Below are 25332 nucleotides of genomic sequence, written 5' to 3' on the forward strand. Positions count from 1 at the left end.
GTTCTGTTAACCAAAGTACAGGCCGACCTATTTTGCGGGTCTTTTTTCACGACTAGGACAAACACCCACTACAGAACAAAAGAAGAGCCTGTTTCTTTTGGGGAATACAGAGTTGACATGTACATCATCATAATGTTCCCCTTTGGTCTAAGAATTAATAATTATCTTGCTCAAGGATTTTTAGTGAACCTGGAATCCTTTCACATCTTAGCTTGTCAGTTTCCTGAAACTTATATAAGTATGTTATGGCTTTTTAGGGGGGCACCTCTAAATGCGCTTTGAGGTTAAAAAAAATTCTTTTGGAGCTTTTGTTTTTTCACCTTCTAGTGAGGACTCAAAGTGTGTGTTCTGTGAACCTAGTTAAGGGGACTTATGATGGGGTCCCCATTATGCTGGTCTACTTCTAAAGAAATAGTTACTACAGGAAGTGCAGGAGCTGTTTTACAAAAGGTGACCCTGTGTCTCAGACTAAAAATGATAATCATAATTACTATTTTGTTATTATTACTATTATTATTATAATTATTATTATTATAATTATTATTATTATTATTATTATTATTATAAAAATAATAATCTCTTTATTAACATATACCAAGCAAATTGTAAAAACACTATTCATTTACAAATTCTAAAAAATAGATAAAAGATACATAAAGGAAGACGAAATAGATATAAATAATAATAATAAAAGTTCAAAATTCCATAAAATAAAGAATTCCATCATGCAGAGACATCAAGATCATACAATCGAATTATACTAATGACGGCTAAACCAGTGTCCATAAAAAACCCCATATAGACACGATAGAGTCAGAGATCCGCATAGCGACATTTATTTCACAGTCTAATGATTGCTCTATCTTGCTACGAAACGGCGTTCGCGAACCTCTGACGCATGCATGTACCGATCTTAAGAATTCAAACGAGATCTGTGTCCTGAGCCAAGTGATTATAACATGATAAGGCTCGGTGTCTTTCTCAGCTATCTTATCTGCGAGATGCTTTAAGAACAGCTGACACTCGTTTCCCATTCCGCCATTGGTTCCAAACACTAAAGGCGTAAACGAACCCATTTCTTCATCTAACACCCGCTGCTGGTACTCGCGCTTCTTCTCTTCTTCTTGCTCTTTGAACACTTCCGATGTTGGCTTGCTCTTGTATCATTTGGAGTTGAAGTGCGTAACTCTAACATCAAAAAATGCCGTAACTCCTCTCGCCCAGAAACCTCCCGCTTTGATGTCCAACCTTGCCTCAGAACTTGTAACAGCGCTCCTCAAATTAAATCGCTCGTTGTCCAGGGGTTGAAGGCGTGGTTCGATTTCGACATTATTGCAGATCTTGTCGATGAATGTCATTAACAAGTTCCGTACACCGTCCTGTCTCTGCGCTACAAACCCCCCTTTTTACAAGAGAGGGCGTGACTAACGGTGAATTTATCCCCACATATGCAATGACTTGGTAAATGGACTAAGGGCAAGTCACAACGCAAGCGTAGCGAGTCTCTGAACTCTTGCTTGTTGAGGGCTAAACCTTTGTCTGCGAGTGGCATCGCATTCAGCAAAGAACTTGCGCCCTTGTCCCTCGATTGGTTAACCAGACGCAGCGCGCTTTGGAGAGGCTTGAATCAATGCTATCCATTTTCTCTTTGGCACTTGCTCTCTTAAGCGATTGTTGATGCCTCTTTAGCTCCTCCGTAGATCTTTCTCCTGGCACCATGATGGTACTCTGTAAAGTAATAGAATCTACGTGCGCGGTGGTTATTAGTCTCGAGGCAGCAAACTGCTGCGGTGCCTCGGATTTCAGATCAGGAATGCCTAGACCCCCTTGACCCGTTACTAAGTTAGCAAGTCTGCGCACCTCGTTAGGGAGAGGCTCTTATTGACCGAACAAAGTGGGGAGTAGTAAATCTTCAATCACTTCCTGGATTGGATCGACATAAACTTCAAACGATTCAATCGTGCGCATGAAGTTGAACTTCGACTTGTAACCTTTTGTGAAAGCAATATACACCTCAGGAGGCTAGCTCTTCGCTATTTCAGAGAGACGTTCGATTTCCTCTTTCCATGCACGAACCTTCTCCTCACAATACTGATCTCTGTATTCTTGCGACGCAAAAACTGCTCGCAGATGGCGCTGACCTTCAGTCGTTATGTTGACTTCCTCTCCAACACCCTCTTTGCTTCCTCCGCGAGTTCCCTAGACTTCACAATAAGCCAACTCTTTGTCCCATTCACAAGGTAACCAAACTTTTGACCTTATTATTATTATTATTATTATTATTATTATTATTATTATTATTATTATTATTATTATTATTATTATTATTTACAAGTATACTGGTTATTTACAAGTATACTGGTCCTTTTTTTCCTTTGAATAAGTGCCAGCACGAGCCATTAGTTATTTTTGTCAGTTCAGTATAAACTGTTGTTGCTTTCCTTCAAGAACCAAATGCATATTGTTTTTTGTTAAATCTAAGCCTAAACTGTAGTGATGGCTGACCCTGCAATTAATAAATACCACAAATGCTGCAAGTCAGCAAACATATCACATTATTGAAATTACAATTAAGTTCTTCACTGATGGTACCTTACTTGTAAATGCCTGACCAGTGCTTTTCAAACAAGAAACTCCCCCAAACTTAGATAATAGGTATTAAAAATAACCGCCGTTGAAATTGAGCTCCAGAATATCTGAGAAGCTTACCGCAATGTTATGAATTGTTATGAAAGCTTACGTAAGGTTATAAACCTCAGGGACAGAGAGTAGTGGGACATTCACAACTCTCATGGGTACCCCTCTCTAGAATGTTTCTTAAATTTCCTCGCTTCGAGATCAACGTTTTGAGCAAACCACAATAAAGCTGATTCTGATTTCATGCGGACCTACTGTGTCCTTATACTGTAAAATACCTCACCCCGTCTTGCATCCTGTTATCTATATCTTCAAAATTAAAACTAGCAAAATCGTACCCAAAACCGGTACCCCGCGTATGCAGAACGTTGGAAAAGAACAAGATTGAGATATAATAAAACGGACTGCAAAGCTCCTAAAAAGCTCCTCAGGTGCTGTCATTTCAAAACCCGAAAAAGTTTGACTGTCGGCAGAAATAACAAAATAATTGTCAAGTTTGTCAAAAATTATCACCCCAGTACAATAAAAGTCAGTCAGTCTATTTTCCGTAAATCAAAAGAACAACTTCTAAGAAACACTCGGCTGCTAAAAAAGAGGAAATCGGTGAGTTCATAGCGAAGAAATTCCTGTTCGAGATTTTGTCAAGGCGAAACATGTGCGATCGCAAACAAGATCTGCAAATCATCACATGAGCTGTAGGCGTTCTCGGAAATTTTTGTGAGCTCCTGGAAATCCACAAAATACTGCAGGTTTGAATGTGAATTTTACAGTGCTTTATGTTAAATTGATCGATTTGTCATATTTCAAATAGCTTTGGCAAAATTTTCGAAAAACGTACTCAGTTTAATGTCTTTAATAGAGTCGAGAAATTGTGCTTTAGTGACTCGCAGTGCGCTTGGATCACGTAGCTTCATTCGAGGCGAAAATTGAACGTGTTTGCTTTTCAAGGGTGAAGACAGGTCTGTCTGAATAAATTTTTCAATTAAGAAAGCTTATTGTCTGTTTATTTGTGTGTCTTGATCCTAACGGAATTTCCTCACCATGCGATCTTATGTAAACCATGGGAGTCTTGGGCCATGGGAGAGCCAAACCAAATCTGTTATTACTGTCCCACGTGTATTTTAAAAAGTTTTAAAAAATTCGCCCATATGACAACACGATCAAATTACGCTGCATAATTTTGGCACTACCTAGAGCTGTTCATTTACCCCTCTGAATTTTATAGTTTAGAATTCCTTTGGTCGCTGACTTTGCTACAGATCATAAATACACAAAACTTGTAATCGCTAGAGAATCCCCCTTTACCACTTGGAAAATAACCTCCCTACAAATTTGCAACCCCACTAACATATAACATACACCTACCGAAGTAACACCCCAGCTTTGCAACTTTTTCATTTATGCACAAAAAGGGAGTAAATAAAACAGACTAAAAACCTACAGTAAATGTAACAGTCACACATAATTTATTGATCTTTGAAGAGATTCCTTTTCATTTTCTTACAATGACTTTTTTTGAGGGTCACTCGAACATAGGCAATAACTTTTCATTATGGTAGCTGAAACCACATGCAGTCCTTCGAGTGCCTATTTTTTCTAAAATGCGCTAGACCAGATCGCAAGTTGTTTCTTTCAAGAATTAAGTTGATTTCGTGCCTCTCGGACACTTGCGGGTTAACCCGTTACAACTTCCCGTAGCGGGATGTGATGAAAAAACAAACATGGCGGCATAGAAATGCGTCTTCTTGTGTTCTTAACCCTCGGTAGTTTAAGTTATTTGGAAAATTTACTGCTCCTCTAAAATTTTTTTAGTTTTGTGGTGGATTTCGTACGAACTCGACCAAAAAGAAGCTGGATTTCTGATTATTTGCCGCGCTTGCAAATCGCGGCTGCGAGATGTCGATCGAGACCACTTCAAACGGTATTATGTTAATGCTGGATGCTTGTTGGGGAGCCCGGTGAACGTAATAAATTTGTCATAGAAGGTACAAAGCCAACATGTTTATTGCTTCTTTTATAACCTGAGTAGATAATTCAGCGTTAAAAACAGTCCTTGAATCGTTCGGCAACAGCACATTTTCGCATTTTAACTTTTTTTTTTGCAGAAAATGAAGATAGTATTTCATGTTCCGTACATAGGAATACAAGTGTAGCTTGAAATAAGCATCTTCCTGAGAAAACGGTCGATTTCAGATGCTAAAAAATAAAAAAATTACACCTTTTCTCAGTGTTATTAAATTAAATGTTGACAATTAAATTCTCCTTACAATTACTAAGAAATATTACACACATTTAAAGGAGAATTTAGCATTTATCATATAGTACAATTCTTTTCAGCAAATTACGTCCTAGAATTGTTCTTTGGTTGTTCTCCTTTTTGTCTTTCATACCAGAGAAAAAGCACTGTCAAAGGCTATCTTCTGGTCGGTCAGTGTAAAATGCAGACTGCAGACTGCAGACTGGGGGTAAAATGCAGACTCGGGATAAAATGCAGACTGAACACTGCAGACCAGGGGTAAAATGCAGACTAAATTAAATTAAATTTTGTTTGGTTGGGCAAGTTGTACCCCGGAAAGTATTCATTCATTTTAAACCATGAGAATTGTTTTCATTTTGGTCCGTCTTTTACTTCAATGTTAAAATTTATGGAAATTGTAGCCAATTTACCTGCAGATTCCACAGATTTACTGGACAAGGAAGAGCCGGCCACATCGGTGGAACAAACAAAAGCCGAGCCTTTGAGAAAACTTTCATGACGGCGATGACGTCACTTGCAAACCGAATGCTTTGAAGTGAACTTGATTTTCCAACCGAAAAGACAGGGTCCAGAAGAGTTCAATTCCCGGGGGGGCGGGTACTCCCCTATATGGGCTATAAAGGTATGTGCGGCGCCAGAGGGTATGGTTTTTCAGCCACTTTGGTCATAAATAGGGTATCGATTTTAGCCATTTTGCCGCCATTTTGGTAATAAATAGGGTATCGATTTTTGCACTCTAGTCTTGCATTCGTTTTTTTTTTTTTTAGAAGAAACTACTTCTTCATTATGATGTTTACGGCAACTGTGTACGTGCCGCTACGGCTTGTCACGCGCTCCAGTCACGCACTGGGCTTCAGGGGAGTTTTGAACTGAAGTTGACCAGACACTATCAGGTCATAAATAGGGTATCAAATTTTTGGTCAGGTCATAAATAGGGTAGGGAAAATCGCAGATTTTGGTCATAAATAGGGTAAGGGTTTTGGGAAGCGGGCCGCACACCCCTACCCAATTTTTTTGGGAGTACCCCCCCCCCCCCCCCGGGGTTCAATTCGAGTTCAATTCGATCGTTTATATTGCGTTACGATTGCGTTACACAAAATATTTACCGCCGGCCAAATTACTGTGGGCTCGGAAGTTGCGCCCGGGATCAGGAGCCGGTAATTGCGTTTTGTTAGACTGTTCACAGTCCCTTCAGTCCCCCTATTTTTCCGTGGGATTACTGGTACGCTTCGATGGAACTGCCGCCATCTTGGTTTGTAAAAGCGATCGCGATCTGGGGAAAGTGTCTAAACTACCGAGGGGAGCCGGAGTGGGTGTTACTCCACTACCCTCCCCTCGGTAGCTTTGACACTCTCCCCAGATTGCGCTCGCTTTTACAAACCAAGATGGCGGCAGCTCCATCGAAGCGTACCAGTCTCGCAAATCCCACGGAAAAATAGGGGGACTGTGAACAGTCCATTGGTTTGTCAACACGATATCCCCGTAAGATTAATGAATAGCATAAATTGATAAAAAGCACTTGAATTTATGGATATCATTAATAAGGGTTGATATCTTCCCGTGGTGCTTTGTTGCATGAGTCCAGAAAGAAAATGGCGGCCGCGAAGCGGAGAGTTGCGGCCAAAAGTTCCAATCGATCTCTCGACGAAATCCTCGTTGAAGCCGATGAATTTGTTAACGAAATGAAAAAGGCTGGGAAAAAGCAAAAAAAAAAGTCGCGTTATCTAATTTTTCGCGATCCTATAACGGGCAAACGGGAAAGTAAATACCCGTACAAACCTCGATTCCAACGTGAAGAAATTGAACAATCAGAAAATGTCGATCTGCCATCTACCAACGAAGGTAACTTTAATATTATGATAACAATGTTAACTTATATTAAGCTTATTCAGTCGTGAACCAACATATACTTCCGTAATGAAAATGCGCCTTTCCGTTATCGCGTGTCGGAGATTTTCCCTTCTGGTTGTGAATTGTGCATTTTTACAAAGGATTAAGCGACCTAACTGTAAGTTTACATCTTATTCTACAACCAGCTCTTTAGTAGGAGGTAGGGGCTGATCTGTCTATCTCTGTTAACACCCCGTTTTGGATTACGTTTCACCAACACTTTTTGTTGAATTGTTGGGCAAAGTATTGTTTTTGTTCAAACATTTTGTTGTCCACAACAAATTATGTTAGAACGCTTTGTTCGCCAGCTTTCTAACATTGTGACCTAGCTTTGTTGTTTGAGTGATGTGTGCTCAACAAATGTTTCTATAGTTACTAATGAATAAATACGGATATATAGTTAAAGTCGCACTATAGCCACAAGTTGAATCACCACTCTTCCTGAATGGGATGCTAGTCCATTGCTGGGTTACCCCCGAGCAGTTTGTTAGGTTTTTACCTAACAGTCACTGGTAACCAATTATACAACTAGGTGTAGGAATATATGAAAATTATATATGTGTTTATGGAAATTTGAAAATTGTGATCCTCACAGTTTTGTCAAAATCCTAATCCAGATTGTGAATCCAAAACTGGATTTTCCGTTCCTTTGGGCAAATCGTAAAAAGGATTCTGAAGAAAGATTCGATAGATTGACCCAAATCTGTTTTTTTTTTTTTTTTTTTTGGGGGGGGGGGGGGGGGTGGGGGGGGATTTGAAATCCGTGCAAGCATTCCATTAGGAAAGGATTCAAAAAAAGTACTGTTGGTCAGTGGGGTTAATATCAGTATAGTTCGCTTTATCACTCTTTGCACCATTAACACTCCATTTTAGAAGCTGTAGATCTAGAAAAGGTAGGTTGTTTAATTTTCCGATAACCCTAAACAAAGGAAATAGTTTACAGCAAGTATGCGCTTTTCTGTACACAGTTATATGTTTTTAACACAAGAGGCTGTTATGAAAAATATTTACAGCTTGTGCGATACTTTAATAATAATAATAATAATAATAATAATAATAATAATAACGATTTATTAACAGATCCACTGGGTGGCTCTTCCCTGTTAAATTACATTAATCACAATTACAAAAAAAAACAAATTAAGTTATTTACAAATTATACAATAGAAACAGGATTAACAGAAACCAATTACAGTAAAAACTAACTAATCACTTTGTACTTTGTTTCTTAAAAAATTCCTTGAGAGTCTTAAAAAAGTTCTGTAATCTTTACAGTTTGTAATTATAGTTTCTGGTAGATTGTTAAATAGTTTCGACGTATTGTCTTGGAAAGTGCCATTTTTGGTCGGGACCACTAAATAAATCTAATATTATTGAATTGCTTGAGCGCAGTTCCTTGGGGCATTCCTGTTTTATTATTTTAAGATAATCTGGCCAGGTCTCGGCGTTATGCAAAGCTTTAAAACATGATTTCAGTTCTCGTCTCTCATTGATTGGAAGCCATCCGATTTTTAGTACATCCCGAAAGTTCTTAACATAGTGTCCGAGTACAAAACTTGCAGCAGCGAATTGAACCCGTTGCAAACGGCAAAGTAAGAATTGTGGTAGAGGGTAAAATACCAGATCGGCGTAATCTAGTTTTGACAAAATCAATGTTTCTGCTAGCTGCTTTCTGAGGTCATATTTGGCGAGATATTTCAGTTTTCTTAGTATTGATAGAGTGGCGTAGCATCCTGATACCATGTGCTTGATGTGATCATCCCACTTAAGGTCTTCTTTGAAGTGAACTCCAAGCAGTTTGCAAGATTTAATACGTTCTAGTTTATAACCACTGACTGCGATGTTAGGATCATACTCGTCAAGGTGATGTACTCTAGACATTTGCGGGGTGGTTTGTCAATAATTACACAAAGGTTTGCAAACTTTGTGAAGTAAGACCAAGTTCTTGCTGTAAAAGTAAAATTTATTGAATATCACTAGAAATATATTAGTTGCATGTTTCGTGTTGTTGTGTTAATAGAAATTTTTTTTTAGATTTGTCGTTCCTTTCAAAACCGCAAATCCAAAAAATCTTGTGATTGCATTGAATGCATTCTTGGATTTGACCAAAGGAACGCACCCTTAATAAGTGCAGGAGGATCACAAATTTCACTCACATTTCATCTGCAGTTCTTATACATGTATGATTTTGGTAATTCACATGTTTCATTATAAAAGTATGTTAAACTCCATTGCAGATAACATAGATTTGGATGAAGATGATGAAGTGAGGGTAGAACAAATATCCCCTAATCTTGAGGGTAAGTATTTTGTATTTCTTTTAGGGTCACAATGCATGTGTATTATAATAATTCAATGATATGAGTCTATATGAGGCATGAGTTAGGGAATGACATGTAATAACAGAGTTAACTATTAAATTATATCATATATTTATTTAACTGGCATAATTTTAATTGGTTTATTTATTTGTGAAATGTTCGTGGCTAGTCTGACGCGGCGTTTCGTCTCGGCCAAGAGACTCTTCAGAGACCTTTAGAATTTGTAGGCAAACTCGTTGAGCATCGCGCTCAAAGTCCCGTTCGCAAATTCAAGATGTTAGCAGTCTGGCCCTCTATCGCAGAAGGATTCCCAACCGCACGTACACGAGTTGAAATTTATACAATAAAGAATTGAAAAAATGTCACTTGTGAAATGTTCGTGGCTAGTCTGACGCGGCGTTTCGTCTCGGCCATGCGCGATGCTCAACGAGTTTGCCTACAAATTCTAAAGGTCTCTGAAGAGTCTCTTGGCCGAGACGAAACGCCGCGTCAGACTAGCCACGAACATTTCACAAGTGACATTTTTTCAATTCTTTATTGTATAAGGTTTATTTATTGTTGAAATAATTGCTATATATAGTGAAAAGCAAATTTCTGAGTGCACACGCAAGATTTAAGCACATAGATTTCTAAACTTAACCAAATAAAATAACCCATTAAGCTAACCAGGCCAAGCTTAGGCCAACTAAGCTTTTACTTGTTACAAATTTGTCAGAAAGTTTACTTGCTTTGGGCAAATTAGCCCATTTAGACAGTTGTTTTTCTCTTTAATTCATTTTTTGTGAGTCCCTTAAAAGTAACAAAAGCCATAATTATTTTATAATAATTTTCTTTCACAGATGATAATCTTGAGGCAACTTTAGCCAAATGTGATGAGTTTTTGCACTCATTTGATCTTCCTCCGTCTTCAAGAAATTGGGAGACCAGGATGTCCAATTTAACGTCCAGCTGGGACAATTCAAGGAAACTGCTCTTTGAGGCTGCCCTGAGTTGTGAGGCACTTCCATCTCCAGATTGTTGCCAAATGTGCTTGAAAGGGACAGTGCGAGTGCGATGCATGGAGTGTGCAGTTGGATTTATGTGTCCATCGTGTGATGAAAAGGTGCACCAGTTTTTGCCTTTCCACAACAGAGATGGGTATTTGAAATTATGGGTATTTTCAAGCCATACCTCCAACTATCACACTTGATGACAATGGAACTATGCAAACTACCTGTAAGTTCACCGTTAAATGGATTGGAGTGAATGAGTCAGACATATTATTCAACACCTATAATAATATTATTATTATAATGGCGTCAAAGTTCCTTTACCCTGTTATAGAATTGTTATTTATCAACACCATGTTGTTACCTGGGGCACCGTTGAAGTCTGTTCTTAAGTTAGGGCAGTGCTTATGAATTCACATTTTCCTGCTTGTATGTAGCACTTATTGCTGGGGTGATTTTTCAAGGAGATATACTGTGATCCAGTGTGCAACCTCACTCCATTGACATTACTTCCCCTCTGAATATGGTAACCAATTTTCTATTGCTTGACAAGAGTTTTACTATGAACCAGGTTCCACTGTACACGATGATCATAATGTTTGCCATTATTTTGCTATGTTTTCCTTTAATATAATTCTGTAACTGTTGTGTATTGAATGTCATCAATGATACAACTGCTAACAAATTTTACCACCATTTGCATTGCTACACAATGATTTTGTCAATCAAACATTAAGCTGGCTTCAAATTTTGCTCACGCCATATTATAAATGGATGTGTTGTTGTGGCCATCAGGAAAATTCAAAGCCAGCTTAATGTTTGATTGGTAGAAATTTTGTAAACGTTTCACAGGCGTTTTGGGTTGAATGACATTCCTTAGCAAATGCAAACAGTGTTAGACAGCTTAGTTATAAAATTGTCAACTGGCTTACATTTGCTCTTTGTTTTTATCTACCCTCAAGCCAAGCTATATCCAGTTGTCAAACTGTCAGAATTCTGTTCCAAGTGTAAGGAATCTGGAACATTACATCAAATTCCTGTAAATACCAAAGAGACTCTGATTATTGAAATGAAAAAGGTATCAACTCTGTACTTTTATTTATATTTCTTCCTGCTGTTTGAACTTATGTATATCTAATCTTGCACCTTTTTGTAATCTTTGTCTCATGCATGATGTGTTTTTGTGTTTCTGTGTACCTCTAGGTCGGTTTGATTTAAGCAAATCTGTAATCCACTGCAAGAGTTGCAACGTTGTGGCTCCATCCTGGACACTAGCTGATGTTGTCCAAGCAGGGTATTGGCCTGGAAGTCCTACTAGTACTGATACAAGCTATGTGTTTGATCAGGGACTTTTTCAGCTTTGGGAATCGCTCCAGAAGAGAATGCCAGGGACGTCTGAAACGTCATTTATCAGAGCACTCGAGGATGTGTCTAGGATGAAAGGACGGGTACTGTTTATAGCTCATTCCAATTCTTTATCCAATGTAGCAGGTGTTTGGGACGAATAATTTATAAACACACTAATGCATATGAGAGCTTATACACTTTCAATTCAGACTGTGTTGTTCTTTTCTCCTGCTTTATCATTTGGTAACCTAGCTTTGTCATTTATTAGCTATTATTTATTGTATGTTTTGCAAGGATTAGTTTACAATAGTACATCACTCAGATTTATTGTGTTGAATCTCCAAAGTGATGCATGCAACACCGCTTATGCAAAAATTGATTGTTTCTTTATGGCTGACTTATCTTTCATTATCATTGTAACTACAAAGTTCTGAGTATATACTGAACATATTGGGCACTGGTTTCCTTGTTTTGTTGGGTTCTGTTTTGCAGGAGCCAACAATCAATCCTTCAACTTTCCGTCGCTCATTTAAAGAGTGGAAGTTTTGCCAATATGAACTCAGTCAACTTCAAGGCATGGATTGGTCAAACTGTCCTACATGCTCTATCAGGCAGCATTCCTGTCATGTTGATGGTAACATGAAATTGTATCGTTACCAGTCATCAGGAAGGTAGGTCATGAAATTTATTATTACAGTTGTATATATCACCTGTATTTGTGTTTTAATACCTGTAGCAGCAAAATCGATTAATCTCAGAAAGCATTTGATTTAACATAATAATAATATGATCAAGATATAGTTGTCTAACAAAGAAACATGTTTTTGTCTTTATTTTTGAAAAATATATATAAATGTATTATAATAATCCTACCATTGTTTGCAGTCAAAGAAGGCCATCTTATTATGGTGATGTGTTTATTGCCAATAATAAGGATGTTGACTATCACATGAAAACAGTTTATGCAAAGCAGCCAAAATCTAAGGTCTGTCAGCTGTTTTAGCATGTAGTAGAATCATGCATGTAGCATTATTTTTTTTAACATAGGCCCAGTGGTTTTGTTGCTTCTCACACTTGATTGTCCTTTTTTACTAAGTAATATCAAAGCTCTTATTACCAAAAAAAATTGTAATCTGAACACCTCTATTTTTAACATACATTTCACTTTTACTCAGAGATCTAAAATTCATTTAAACTCTTCTCCCTGTGATCTAATAAGGACACCAATGGCTTTGCTCTGTCCTTTGTTTTGATGTAGTGTCAAGTTATTGTGTGCTATTTCTTATTTGCTAATGCATGTCAGTTTGAATATCCAATTTTCACTTGTAAATTGTTTTCCTACTGACCAAGAGATAAATACCTGTGCTGTTAATTTGACAGTGTATAAAACTTAGCTGATGTGATAAGGCAGCTGTTTTTGTGTTTGCATTGTTTACAGGATAGTGATAATAGATGTGGAGATTCCCACTGGCGGGCGGCCAACAACAGAGGCAGAAAGTCAGCCAAATTGGATGAGACTGGACTGGAGATAGCAGGTGAAACTGAAATGAAACAATGATCAATCTTTTACCTTAATTTAAATCTGGCTGATCTATAACTGTATTGACAAGAAAGTCCTCTATTTTCAGGTTGTAAGCATGGCTTGGCCCAGTGGGCAGTGAATATGTTTCAGGGGGAATTGTATGGTTATGCAAACTAGATCCATCTCAAAAAAATGATACCAGCTGGTGTCATGTATTTTTGGGAGGATATAGTTTGCAAGTACTGGAAGTGGGCGAGAAAGGCTGGTGGTCTTGATGGAAGTGACATGAAACCTGCCTTGTCCGTTATGCATGCCAAGGCTCACAATTGGACATGCCAGGTAAACTTATGTTTATCAAGTGCAAGGGAATGCCTCACCCTACACACCACCTAATGCAAGTACTTATAATTATCATTCAAAACAAATGTTTGAATGGTAATTATCCTACCTGGACCACCCTTGTTCTGCAAAATCATTTTAATATTGCAAGTCTGTGTATCAGTATTTACATTATCAATCTACTTAGACAGATTTTATCATTTAGGTTATATGGGGTGGTCGATGGCAAGATGGAAGTGCATGTTCCACTGGTGAAAAAGTAGAACAGATCAACTCTCACATGTCGCGATGTGGAAACACCACCAAGCACATGCTTCCTGAGAGTGAGTGGAAACTAAAGAAGTTATATACTAGTCATGAAAGAAGATACACGATGTAGAACATCATTGTAAACAAATGTGATGTAAATCTTCCAGATCGGGAAGAGCTCATTACTGAGCATGCCCTGTCATAGAACAGGAGGAAAATTATTGGCATGGTGCAGAGTCTTGCAAAGCGATACACTCGTGTGAGTATGCTTTTTGACCCACCCCCACCCCCACCCCCAACAGTAAATACACATACACAATTATATTATTTGATATTTAGATCGTGAGCTGAAGATTTTACACTGCAAAAGTTGACAAGGGAACATGAAGGCACAGCCCAAATCAACTATTGCACATAGAAATTGAGAGTCAATGATGTAATTGCTAAAACAATTCATGAATAATATTCCATTTCATTGTTATATTAAAGGTTAATAAAGTTAAAGGTTATTCAATTCAGGTTAATATACGAAAATACAATGTGTTGTTAGCTTCAGAATGACCTCATATTTTCTTCTTATCTTTGGTGTGCTAGGCTGTTAAGATGCAAAGTGAATCAGACAAAGAATTCACTAAAGTTCTTGTTGCATATAATGTACCATCAGTTCAATCTAAGGCAGACGAGTGGAAGAACATTGTTGTTTGTCATGCACAAGGTAAAATTGATATTGTGGGTTGTTGTCATGCATTTCGAGTTTGACAATTATTCGATGTGCAAATTATGAGCAAGGAAAATGTCCTAGTTTGTTTACCGCACCTTTCAAAACATGCTGAATCCGAAATTCAAATCACAACCTACGGTTACATTGTTCATTGCCATCAATCAAACAAATGGGATCAAAACCCACCTATCAGTTAGTTTCTAAAGCTTCCTGTGCAATGATTTATGGAAGCAAAACCACAACCTTCTGCAAAAGGCACAGTAAGCATGCAAAAGATAGGTAAGGCCATGTTCTGCCGCATTAACTATGGATCATGGTGTATTGCATTACCAATGGTTAGTGTACTGACACATCAAAATTACTGTTTGTTAGAAATAGAAGCCTTGCATAGCGCTACCAGCAGCATTCGGCTTCAAGATGAAATTGAAATGTTGGCGTCATCTATTGAACAGACCACTCGTTTAATGAGCAAATTGGCAGGTAAGTGCATGACTTTTTTCTAATAAGGGCTGGGGGTTAGGAATAAAAAAATATGTAACATATTATGTTAGCTACTAACATATTTTTCCTTGAGAATTTCTCCCTTAGTTTTTTTTTAGAGTCATCAAAACAACGATCCAAACTGCGATCAAAAATATCCGCTGACAAGGCAAAGCTAACATCTCGGGTGCAGCAGTACAATGAAGAGGCAGCAGGAAACCAAGATGCTGACCCTAACCCATGTACAGTTGCAGATATCATGACTGGAAACTTCCCCAGGGGAAATAATGCAGGTGAACTATTTATTTATCGTTGGTAAAAGGTAGGCATAGCTAACTATACTGATTGCTGTCCACGGCTGCTAATTGCTCAGTTTGCTGATTTACTAATTCAGACTGGGTGATCTTGCTGCGCCGTGCTGATGAGGCCCAAATAGGCCGAAACAGCTTGTTATTTGAGTAACCTTGATGCAGAAGTTGCCCAAGCAAACCTTTAACATTTTCTGTATGGCCAACTTGTAGTGTTACCCGTGTGAAATTTAACGTTTGTTTGTGTTTAAAGTGTTGGAACCAGTACTCATATTACAGGGTAACAACTTACCTGACCAATTACCATGGTTGAACAGGCCCTTGTCAATTAGGCTTATTGCTTGTTATAGCCCTCATAGCAATACAACCGTTTTTACTTAAATAGGGTGCTAAACTTCGCTCTTTCTCTATTTGCTCAATTACTGATGTTCCTATAGATACACCAGTACGTATCAAGAGATTAATCGTTGAAAAGTTTGAAATGACAAAGCGATGGGAGGAAGAAGTTTCCCTGGTCAAAATGGAGATGGCCCACTTCATAAAATTCTACATGGAGGTTGCTATGCCTCAGCTTCAGAGGATTGCAGATGAGTTGAAGGACAGCCTCGACAGTTAGCCAGTTTGATTCAAATGAATTCAATGTTTTACATTCATGTTGAGTAGCATTGTCTTTGAATGAAATATATATTTCCAACTGCTTTTCTTCTTTTTTTCTCCCAGTTTTTCAAGATCCTCCCCGTGAATTTGACGTTGAGATGCCGCTCGAGCCTGGTGAAGAGTCTGTGCAGTCAGAAAGTGTATGCTAAGAATTGCAAAACCTTTTAGCACTTGTCTCTAGCTGGAAATCATTTTGGCTAATAAAGATTTTTTTTACTCTTTTACGTTTAGGTGGAGATAGCCAGGTAAACAACTGAGTCTCAGAACACAAGAGTAATTGAAGGAAAGTTGGCGTGTGTCAAAAAGGGGATCGCGTTCTGTAAACTTCAACTGGTCAGTGCAGCAACCTCATTCAAAGCCGCTCTGTCAGGTATCAGCTTCGAGGAATCCCTTGATATCCAAGATGGTGAAAACGAAGAGGAAGATGATGATGATGTCGAGGACGATGTCGATAATGGTGCAATTTCTGATGACGAACGTGTAGACATCGATCAGCCCACCGCAGGGGAGGATCTTGAAGTCACTGGGGAAAATCTGCCGCATAGCAACCTGATAGAATGGAAATTTCCTGTAGAGATTAGCCAATCAACACTCGACGGGCGTAATGGTAGCTATGCTTGCAGTGTCATTGCGCTCATCTTTGCTCATGAAGTATACTGTCAGCGCCTTGACCTGCAATCAGTGCCTCTGTTATCTCCGCTGTGGGTTGTGCTTATGTGTGCTGCGATCAGAATTGGTAACCGGTTTCACGATAGTTGTCGCCATAGCTTGCCACAGCGTTTCCTGTCAGCAGCGGAGGCTGCTATCATTGTAGAGCGAAGTGTTAGTGCTTCTGTTGACCTCCCTTTGCCGGTAAGCGTTTTTGATGAACATGCGCCCACAACTTTGTTGTTCCAGTTACGAAAGTTGCGTACCCGTAACCACGGCCATGCTGCCTTGCTAATAGCTAACGAGAAGACGGTCCTCTTTATGCCCATCGAAAACTGCTTTATTGTCTTGGTGGATACTCATCAACATGGCCTCCATGGTGCCGAAGTGTTATTGGGGCAGCAGGAGAGCTTAGACCAATTTGTACATGCCAGCCAGACCGTGCTAGGTTTGCAGGATGACACCTACGCCAATCTTTCCTTTATTACCTTTTAAGTGGAAACCTGCGTAAGATAGGTCCAAGCTTGGGACAGTAGTCATCCTCCAGCCCTGTTCTCAAAGTCACTTCCAACACTTCTTACTGGTTTTCATACTCAGCCTTCTCCCGGCCGACGTGCATTGTTAGTTATGCCAATCAACCAAAACATCCTATCTGGCATGCTCTATCTCATCGACAATCATATGACTGTGCAGCTTTGTTAACTGTGATGTTTGACTGTCGGGGAAGCAACTGGGATGTTGCTTCCTTTGCTCGTCAACACTTGTACAGTTATTGTTTTTGTTATGTGTTAATATTTGCTTTCTGTGTCGCCTTCACCGGTTGTACACACTGTTTAGTAACTATTCGTAATGTTTTTGTTTGTATCCGTTTCGTAAGATTGCTAGCGCTTGGTGTCCTTTGTTGGTCTACTGTGCAGTGATTTTTGTTTCCGTTTTGCGTGCCTTTGTGGCACAATGTTTGCAGATTTTTTTTTTAAAGGGGTGGGGTTCGACTCCCCAGCGCGGTTGTCGACCGGTGTCCCCCTGTTTGTGTGCGGACCCTTCTCTCTGGTATTGCACTTCTTCGCCATTAGATGTTATGTCCTACAGCCATTGCACTTACCCTACTAGGGGGCTGCTCGTCCGCCTTAAACACAATAACATATATTTATAAGTACACTGTAAGAATTGTAATAGTCTATTCAACTTTCCAGGTATTTACCATATTTCCTGCAATTAAGAGTGAAAACCTCGCTTCGGATTGGTCTAGAGAAGTGGGTAATTATAGTACAGACGCACGCACGAATGTCGTCACTGTGGCAGGACGAAGTTATTTTTTCCCGAAAATTTGCTTGTCGTCCGAGACAACAACAAACAAAACGTCTTGGACCAGATCAATGGGATATAGGGCCTTTTGTGTGCTAACAAGCTAGAATGTTTTTCGTCAGACAAAACGGATGAAATCTGTCCCCACGTTTGTCTGTGAGAAAATGCAGGAATAGTCGACGATGAACAACATCACGCGGTCGATTTTTTGGAAGTAGAAATGTGCTAGTAGAATAAAGGTTACTTTGAGAAAGCTGTTTCCAAACTTCTTTGAAGTTCAGTATGCTAATTTGCAACTTCTTCATCCTAAGAAGTTCTTTACAGTTTACAACGTTTGTGAAAGCACTTGGTATGAAGCTCACTTTAGAGAATCTTAGCATTAAGGTATATAACAAATTCATTCCATTCGGGGACCGTGTGTACCGCATAGAAGATGTCAAAATGCGGCAATAATATCAGACACGCTACTCGCCTGAGGTTCATTAGCGTACTTCTTTGTTCTTGCCATATTTTGACGTCTTCTCCACGTTCAGCAGTAGGGCGCGCACGGCCAAATGGAATCTATTTGTTAGACCCGACCGTTAAAACTTCAGATCTATCAACACAAATACCTCTTATATAAAAATTCGTCAATTCGACAAATTCCAAAACAAGCAAAATGACTCGTATCACGGATGAACTGATAACAAGTGTCGGTGATTTTGCTCTTGTTTACATTTACAATGTAAATACACGTTGTTATCCTGACTGAGCTTAATTCAACCTGTGCTCGTGTAAAAACTAAACGTTTTCGTTGAATTAAAATGTCATGGAACAGACAGTCTAAATTTAAGAGAAGTGGGATAATTTTACGGAACGGTCGATTTCGGAAATGCGACAAGAAAATACTATTTCGGTTCAATTTCTTATAGCGTAACTAGAAGCCTACTTTATCCCAAATGAAAGTGACGATTTGTGTTAATCTTGCCGGAGATTTGTCATCATGGTCTTTCGTAGAGTGGCCCATTTTGCCGATCCAACAAAATTGTACAAATGTAGCCCGCACTTTCGCGTCACTGTCTTTAAAGACATGCCTAACGTATTTTCCAAATTGGTGAAAATTGGCAGATTGATGCAGATCGGTAAACTACCCGGCCTTTCTCATCGTTGCTAACTCCACATTGGCGAAAAGTGGCATTCCAACCCAGACAAAACGTATCATGGTGACTTCCATTTTGCAGATTAGTGCAAATTAATTATGCTAATCTTGCCCGTTCTTTCTCATCATCCCCTCTACGGACATGTTCCCAACTTCAAATTTGTGAAGAGACATTCTGACTCAGAAAAAAACTACTTTTCACTCTCAAGCTTGGGTTTTAATCAATGACCATGAAAATTGGAGGAGATGTTAACAGCATAAACAAGCCTACCATACTTTAGCGACAAGGTGAAAAGTCAAAACCGAAGGTCAGGAGGAAGAAAAATATGCCCCACGACCTTTGCTTTTAACCTTTGACCTTTTTACCTCCTGAGTTAAGTCCACTCGTCAAGGGCAATACGGTCACCAAGTTTCAAGGTCACAAGTGCTAATCTGGCGCTCTCTTTCACATCATCCTCTCTAAGGACATGTTCCCAACTTCAAATTTGTGAAGAGGCATTCTGACCCATACAAAAGGCACTTTTGACTCTCCTGGTTTTGAATTTTAATCAATGACCATGAAAATTGGATGAGACGTTAACAGCATGAAAAAGCCTAACATACGTTAGCAACAAGGTCAAATGTCAAAACCAAAGGTCAGGGGAAAGAAAAATAAAAGCCACGTCCATGGCTTTTGACCTTTGACTGATTTCCTCCTTGACCTAAGTTCAACTGTGAAGGACTATATGGTCACCAAGTTTCAAGGTCAACGGTCAAAAGCAAAGGTCACAGGGACTAAAAACGCATCGTATCTTTTCCTAGAAAAAAACTACTTTTCACTCTCCTGAGCTCGAGTTTTAATCAATGACCATGAAAATTGGAGGAGATGTTAACAGCATAAACAAGCCTACCATACTTTAGCGACAAGGTGAAAAGTCAAAACCAAAGGTCAGGAGGAAGAAAAATACGCCCCATGACCTTTGCTTTTAACCTTTGACCTTTTTATTTATTGAGCTAAGTCCACTCGTCAAGGGCAATACGGTCACCAAGTTTCAAGGTCACAAGTTAAAAGCAAAGGTCACAAGTGCTAATCTGGCGCTCTCTTTCTCATCATCCGCTCTAAGGACATGTTCCCAACTTCAAATTTGTGAAGAGGCATTCTGACCCATATATAAAAGGCACTTTTGACTCTCCTGGTTTTGAATTTTAATCAATGACCATGAAAATTGGATGAGACGTTAACAGCATGAAAAAGCCTAACATACGTTAGCAACAAGGTCAAATGTCAAAACCAAAGGTCAGGGGAAAGAAAAATAAAAGCCACGTCCATGGCTTTTGACCTTTGACTGATTTCCTCCTTGAACTAAGTTCAACCGTGAAGGACTATATGGTCACCAAGTTTCAAGGTCAACGGTCAAAAGCAAAGGTCACAGGGACTAAAAACGCATCGTATCTTTTCCTAGAAAAAAAACTACTTTTCACTCTCCTGAGCTCGGGTTTTAATCAATGACCATGAAAATTGAAGGAGATGTTAAAAGCATGAAGAAGCCTACTATACTTTAGCGACAAGGTGAAAGGTCAAAACCAAAGGTTAGGAGGAAGAAAAATATGCCCTATGACCTTTGCTTTTAACCTTTGACCTTTTTACTTATTGAGCTAAGTCCACTCGTCAAGGGCAATACGGTCACCAAGTTTCAAGGTCACAAGTTAAAAGCAAAGGTCACGAGTGCTAATCTGGCGCTCTCTTTCTCATCATTCTCTCTAAGAACATGTTCTCAACTTCAAATTTGTTGAGAGGCATTCTGACCCAGAAAAAAAGTCACTTTTGACTCTCCTGGCTTTTGATCTCTGATCACTTCCCCCCTTGACCTAAGTTAAACCGTCAAGAACTACATGGTCACCAAGTTTCAAGGTCAATGGTCAAAAACAAAGGTCACAAGGACTAAAAAGGCCTTAACGACCCAAATGACGTAATTGACAAGGATGATCCAACTGACTTGGATAATCCAATTGACTTGGATGATCCAACTGACTTTAAGGACACAACTGACTCAATTGACTTGGATGATCCAACTGAGTTGGATGATCTAATTGACTTGGATGACCCAAACGAACTCTTTGTTAATTTTAGCAATCGCATTTCGAACGTCGCCATACATTAACGGTTTGTACTTTGGACGGATAGTCACAGTCTTCTAACAGATGTTTTTTATCAACAGTTTTGCGAATCGCTGAAACAAGGCCCGGTAAGCAGCGTGAACATCATTACAGTCGTCTATAGGCATCTCTACCAGTCACAACTCTGTAGAGTAGGATTGGCGCAGTGTCAGAGCACTCGCCTTCCACCAATCGCCAATGGCCTGATCGCGGGTTAGATTTTTCCCCGGGTACTCCGGTTTTCCCCTCTCATCAAAAACTAACATTTGATTTGAGTTGAATTGCTTTGATTTAATAAGGAGATACCCTCGATAGGGATAACCTCCGGCATATCCTGTTGATGGTATTGATGTTTACATTGATCAGAACGAATAAAGACAAAAAAGTATGATTATTAATGCCTTGACCTTTGATTCGACAAATCCCAAACCTGTGCGTTTAACAATCCCTCTCTATAAGAGAAGCCCCAATTTTGGCAAAAATAAAACAATGATTGTACAAAAAGAGCGCAAAGTTGGTAATAATTGAGTCCAGTAACTTACTACCAGTTTCCGTAACTCGAGGTGGTTCAGATAATGATTATTACTACAAATATGACAGAAGTTGCTACTCTCTCTTCTTTACTCTTCTCTACTCTCTCTTGACCTCTTTTCCAAAATAGTACTTGCACGAAGTGAAACTTTTCTGTTCCTGTACAAAGCCCTCGCTAATTAACATATTTCAATATGTTAAAAGATTGTTTAAGTTAATACAAACATATTAAGTAAAACCATCGAACAGCTTCTCTAAGAATCCTTTTGTATTCCTTCTTCCCTGTGTTATTGCATTTATAGTATGCTTTGAGGGAAATCTGATTCATTTGAATGTCGCCTTAACTTACTTCTTTTGGTGTCCTTTATACATGTAATCAGGCGAGAGCCCTAAGGGCGGGTAGCGGGAGTCGCACAAATGTGGGCACCCAGATAAAAAGTACAAAATGCGAGCAGGAGTAATCGAAAAAGAGGGTGGGAGTCAGGAACATGGCAAATAGAAAAGAAGACTCTACATATAGGACTGAGGTAAGGTGAAAAAGAGCTAAGTCGCAGTTCAGACATCTGAAAGCACAATAGAGCACAATAACGATTCTTCTTCTTCTTCTTCTTCTTCTTCTTCTTTTTATTATTATTATTATTATTATTATTATTATTATTATTATTATTATTATTATTATTATTATTATTATTATGTGTTCGCGAGGGACCCTATAATATTTAGTGCAATGAAGCGTGATATCTGCGTATAATGCATGAACGCTTCAGCGAAAGAAAAGGGTAGGGAATTTATGAGACAAATAAAACCAGGGCCACCTAGTTGTTCATTTCGCTAACATATCTGATCAAAAAGGCTTTTTGACTCAGAAAGTTGGGTGAAATGGTGACCAAAATGTACAAATATTTTGTTTTATCATTCGTAAGCTCCCCACGGGTCTGGCTACACTAGTCAGAATTTCTTGCGCAAAGGGATCAATCGTGATTATCACAATGTTGGCCAAATTATTCATTTAAGAGGTGACACCTTGCAAAGAAGAGACGAGTGCATTTCGATCGAATCCTGCGATAGAGAGAAGAAAGACAACAACAGATTTTACAGTAAAAAATTGGCGGGAAATTTGACACAAAAAATTTAACGGTAAATAATGGCCCAAGAACACAAAATTCTGCCACACGATGGCGTAATTAAAATGTAACATTCATGTGATTTAATATCAATGTAGGTGATGACGCCTTGCTGTAAAGGGCGCTAACTAGTAAGTGCGTTTCGATACTGAACGTAGGTAATTTTTGGCCGGGAGATATAGCGACCTAATTCAGTGTAGTTCCAGAGTCCCCACATGTTCTAAACGCAAATTGTCTCGCGCAATGCTGTTTTCTATTATTGGACAAATGACAACAGAGCCCCCTAGTCGTTCGTTGCAGTAAAATATCTGTTTAGAATAGCTTTCGGCTCCAAAAGTCTTGTTTTACAAATTGTGATGAAAAGCGCTGCTAGACTTTTCTCGCTTGAAGTGTCACCTCAAACTCTCGCCATGAGTCAGCTTAGGATCCGGATTATAAACACCGGGAAGCGGGTACATGACTTGTTACCCCTGTGTGCTTACGAAACGCGAAGTGCTTAAAATCTCGCAAAAAAAAAAATTGGGAGCTGTACATGTGCAGGTATGAACATTCGCACGGTAGCTGGATCTAAAATGTTTGATTTTCTCCCTGCTTAAATCTGGTGATGCTAGGCTGGTCACTTCATCGCAGGAGATCGCTTTTCGATGCTAGTTTGATGGTGGTTCTTGTAAAGGTTTTTGAAACGATTTGTTAGTCTCAAACGTTTATTCCCTGCAGAACAATATTGTTGCTGCATTCGTATTCTCGAAGTCAATTTAACTCGAGCGCCGTTTTATAATCTCGAATAACTGATACTAGTTTCATACTCTAAACAATAAATTATGTTTCGCCAAAGAAATGTCTAGTATTATCTGTAAAACACGTCCTAAAAGATATTCTGAGAAACGAACCGTCGTGTTCTTCTGAGTTAACGAAAATTTCTTTTCACGTCATTTTGATCAAGGTTGACGTGATCTTGTTCTCGCAGCTTAATTACTTTCAGAAGGAAGAGTGAACCATTGGTTAATTTTGCTTTGCTGATAAGGAAAACAATGCAAGCCAAAACAGCCACATGTGAAGGAAAAGGTGGTAAAGGGCTTAAAATGCTTCCATTAGCTAAATAGGTTGACTCAACGTTCACTGGCGGTTTGTTTTTGGCTGACAGCTCAGTTTTTTCCGTTTGACTTTAATGTTATCTTGTGTGTCCGTGAGCCAATGTTGTGAAAACATGCTACGGACTTAAGAGGACCAACGCAACCGCCAGCCGGTGAACTTTCAAAGATAAGAAAGATTAAAGGAGAATTTTTTTTGTTTGTATAGTACGGTCCCCACTTCTCCGATTCTGGAGCAATGGAAAATTAAGGGGACCAAAGGTGATTGAAACTTGTTCAAAGATAAGAAAGATGAAAGGACTTTTTTTATCTGAGACATTACAATGAATTTATCAATGGATTTACTAAGATAATGCTTTATTCGAGTCCCCATGCATATAAATACCTGTTCCATTAATGTAGATAAGATCTGAACCAAGTGCAAAATGTTACTTCGTGACAGTGAATTATCTCTACTGCCAAGTATTTTGGCTAGAATTTTTTTGTTGTCGGTTCGGTGACGCATTACATGTACCACACAGCAGAGCAGTTCACGAGGAACGCTTAGCTAGGCTATACGGGTAAGCTATAAATCCTTATGTCCCTAAGGACCCTAAGTTGTTAATTCTCTGCGCTACGTTGTCCTGTTGAATACGTTTTGGGGGATTTAGAGCCTACTGTTAAATAGGGTCCCCACAAGGGTCTGAACAGAAAACTTTTTCACGCAGTGTAATTAACTGATTGCTGTGATTATTATGGTGAATTTATGCTGTGAAGTGAAACTAAGGAGCCTTTTATGAAAACAGATCGCTATGTTATAGGCTGAGGTGTTCATAATTTACCTAGTCGTTAGTTTAGGCGAACAATTTGACTCAGAAATTCGGATAAAACTGTGACGAAAAACCGGATTTGTTTTTTCTCGACATCCACCGGTGCGTATAACACAATGTCACAATGAACAAGTCGCCGACAGGTAAACTGAAGGAAATTTATCTTTCAAAAAAAATGATAATAAAACCAGGGCCACCTAATTGCTCGTTTCTGTTAAGTATCTGATCGAAAAGCCTTTTTCGACTCGGAAAATCGGCTGAAATGCATGGTGACCAAAATGTGCAGCTGTTCTGTTTCACTAGTGGTCTGGCTACACTCTGCAAAATTTCTAGGGTAAATGTAGCAGGGTATCTGTAAAACGCGGACCGGATGGCTGCGGATGGCGGATGCGGATGGCGGATGGAAAAATGCGGATGGAAAAATGCGGATGAAAAATAAAAAAATAAAAAATAAATTAAAAAATTGAAAAAAGAAATGAAACAAAATAAAAAGTATTAATATATAAATATATACATTAACAAGAAGAAAAGAATTGAATGGAAACTAGAAAAATCAGGAAACTAGAAAAACATATGAAGGACAAGACGTGTCCTAAATCTTTCCAATACTCGGCAAGGGCTAATATCCCGCCGGATGAGACATTTGTGAAGGACATAAGGCGAATCAAAGAAGAAGCAGAACAAGGCTTCGTCAGCGCCCTCCTACAGTACCACAAAAGACGCCTAAACAGCCAAGAGAACAAATTTAAAAAGGCTAAGCTCTCAAAAAATACTAGCACAAATGCTAGCACTGATGTAAATAGATCGATGCGAGAACAGTCGCACTCGGCGAA

General features: G+C 39.0%; 1 protein-coding gene and 2 pseudogenes across 2 annotated transcripts; 2 read left to right on the forward strand and 1 right to left on the reverse strand.

Annotated features, from left to right (window-relative positions):
* Positions 1 to 1179: 1179 nt before the first annotated feature.
* Positions 1180 to 2400, reverse strand: LOC146490080 (uncharacterized; annotated as a pseudogene).
* A 3972-nt stretch (positions 2401 to 6372) lies between these two features.
* LOC146490081 (uncharacterized) lies at positions 6373 to 11320 on the forward strand. The gene is made up of 5 exons (XM_085128795.1): positions 6373 to 6736; positions 9022 to 9084; positions 9945 to 10320; positions 11057 to 11172; positions 11298 to 11320. Exons 1-3 carry the CDS (start codon positions 6487 to 6489, stop codon positions 10292 to 10294), a joined length of 663 nt encoding a protein of 220 aa, XP_084984921.1. The 5' UTR covers positions 6373 to 6486; the 3' UTR covers positions 10295 to 10320; positions 11057 to 11172; positions 11298 to 11320.
* An 89-nt stretch (positions 11321 to 11409) lies between these two features.
* LOC146490082 (uncharacterized) lies at positions 11410 to 16083 on the forward strand (annotated as a pseudogene). The gene is made up of 13 exons (XR_014868367.1): positions 11410 to 11542; positions 11934 to 12112; positions 12327 to 12426; positions 12880 to 12976; positions 13070 to 13302; positions 13508 to 13625; positions 13719 to 13810; positions 14146 to 14266; positions 14645 to 14752; positions 14872 to 15045; positions 15498 to 15671; positions 15781 to 15855; positions 15949 to 16083. The product of XR_014868367.1 is annotated as an uncharacterized LOC146490082 (transcript).
* The last annotated feature ends 9249 nt before the right edge of the window (positions 16084 to 25332 follow it).

This window comes from Pavona decussata, unplaced genomic scaffold (assembly GCF_977016875.1).
Source record: "Pavona decussata unplaced genomic scaffold, jaPavDecu1.1 SCAFFOLD_2, whole genome shotgun sequence".
NCBI lineage: Eukaryota > Metazoa > Cnidaria > Anthozoa > Scleractinia > Agariciidae > Pavona > Pavona decussata.

What these genes read in the sequence shown, in the direction of transcription:
- LOC146490081 (XM_085128795.1), top strand. Translation starts at nt 6,487, where the DNA reads ATGGCGGCCGCGAAGCGGAGAGTTGCGGCCAAAAGTTCCAATCGATCT. An exon ending in TCTGCCATCTACCAACGAAG is followed by an intron (nt 6,737 to 9,021) that starts GTAACTTTAATA and finishes ACTCCATTGCAG; the next exon opens with ATAACATAGATTTGGATGAA. An exon ending in AATATCCCCTAATCTTGAGG is followed by an intron (nt 9,085 to 9,944) that starts GTAAGTATTTTG and finishes TTTCTTTCACAG; the next exon opens with ATGATAATCTTGAGGCAACT.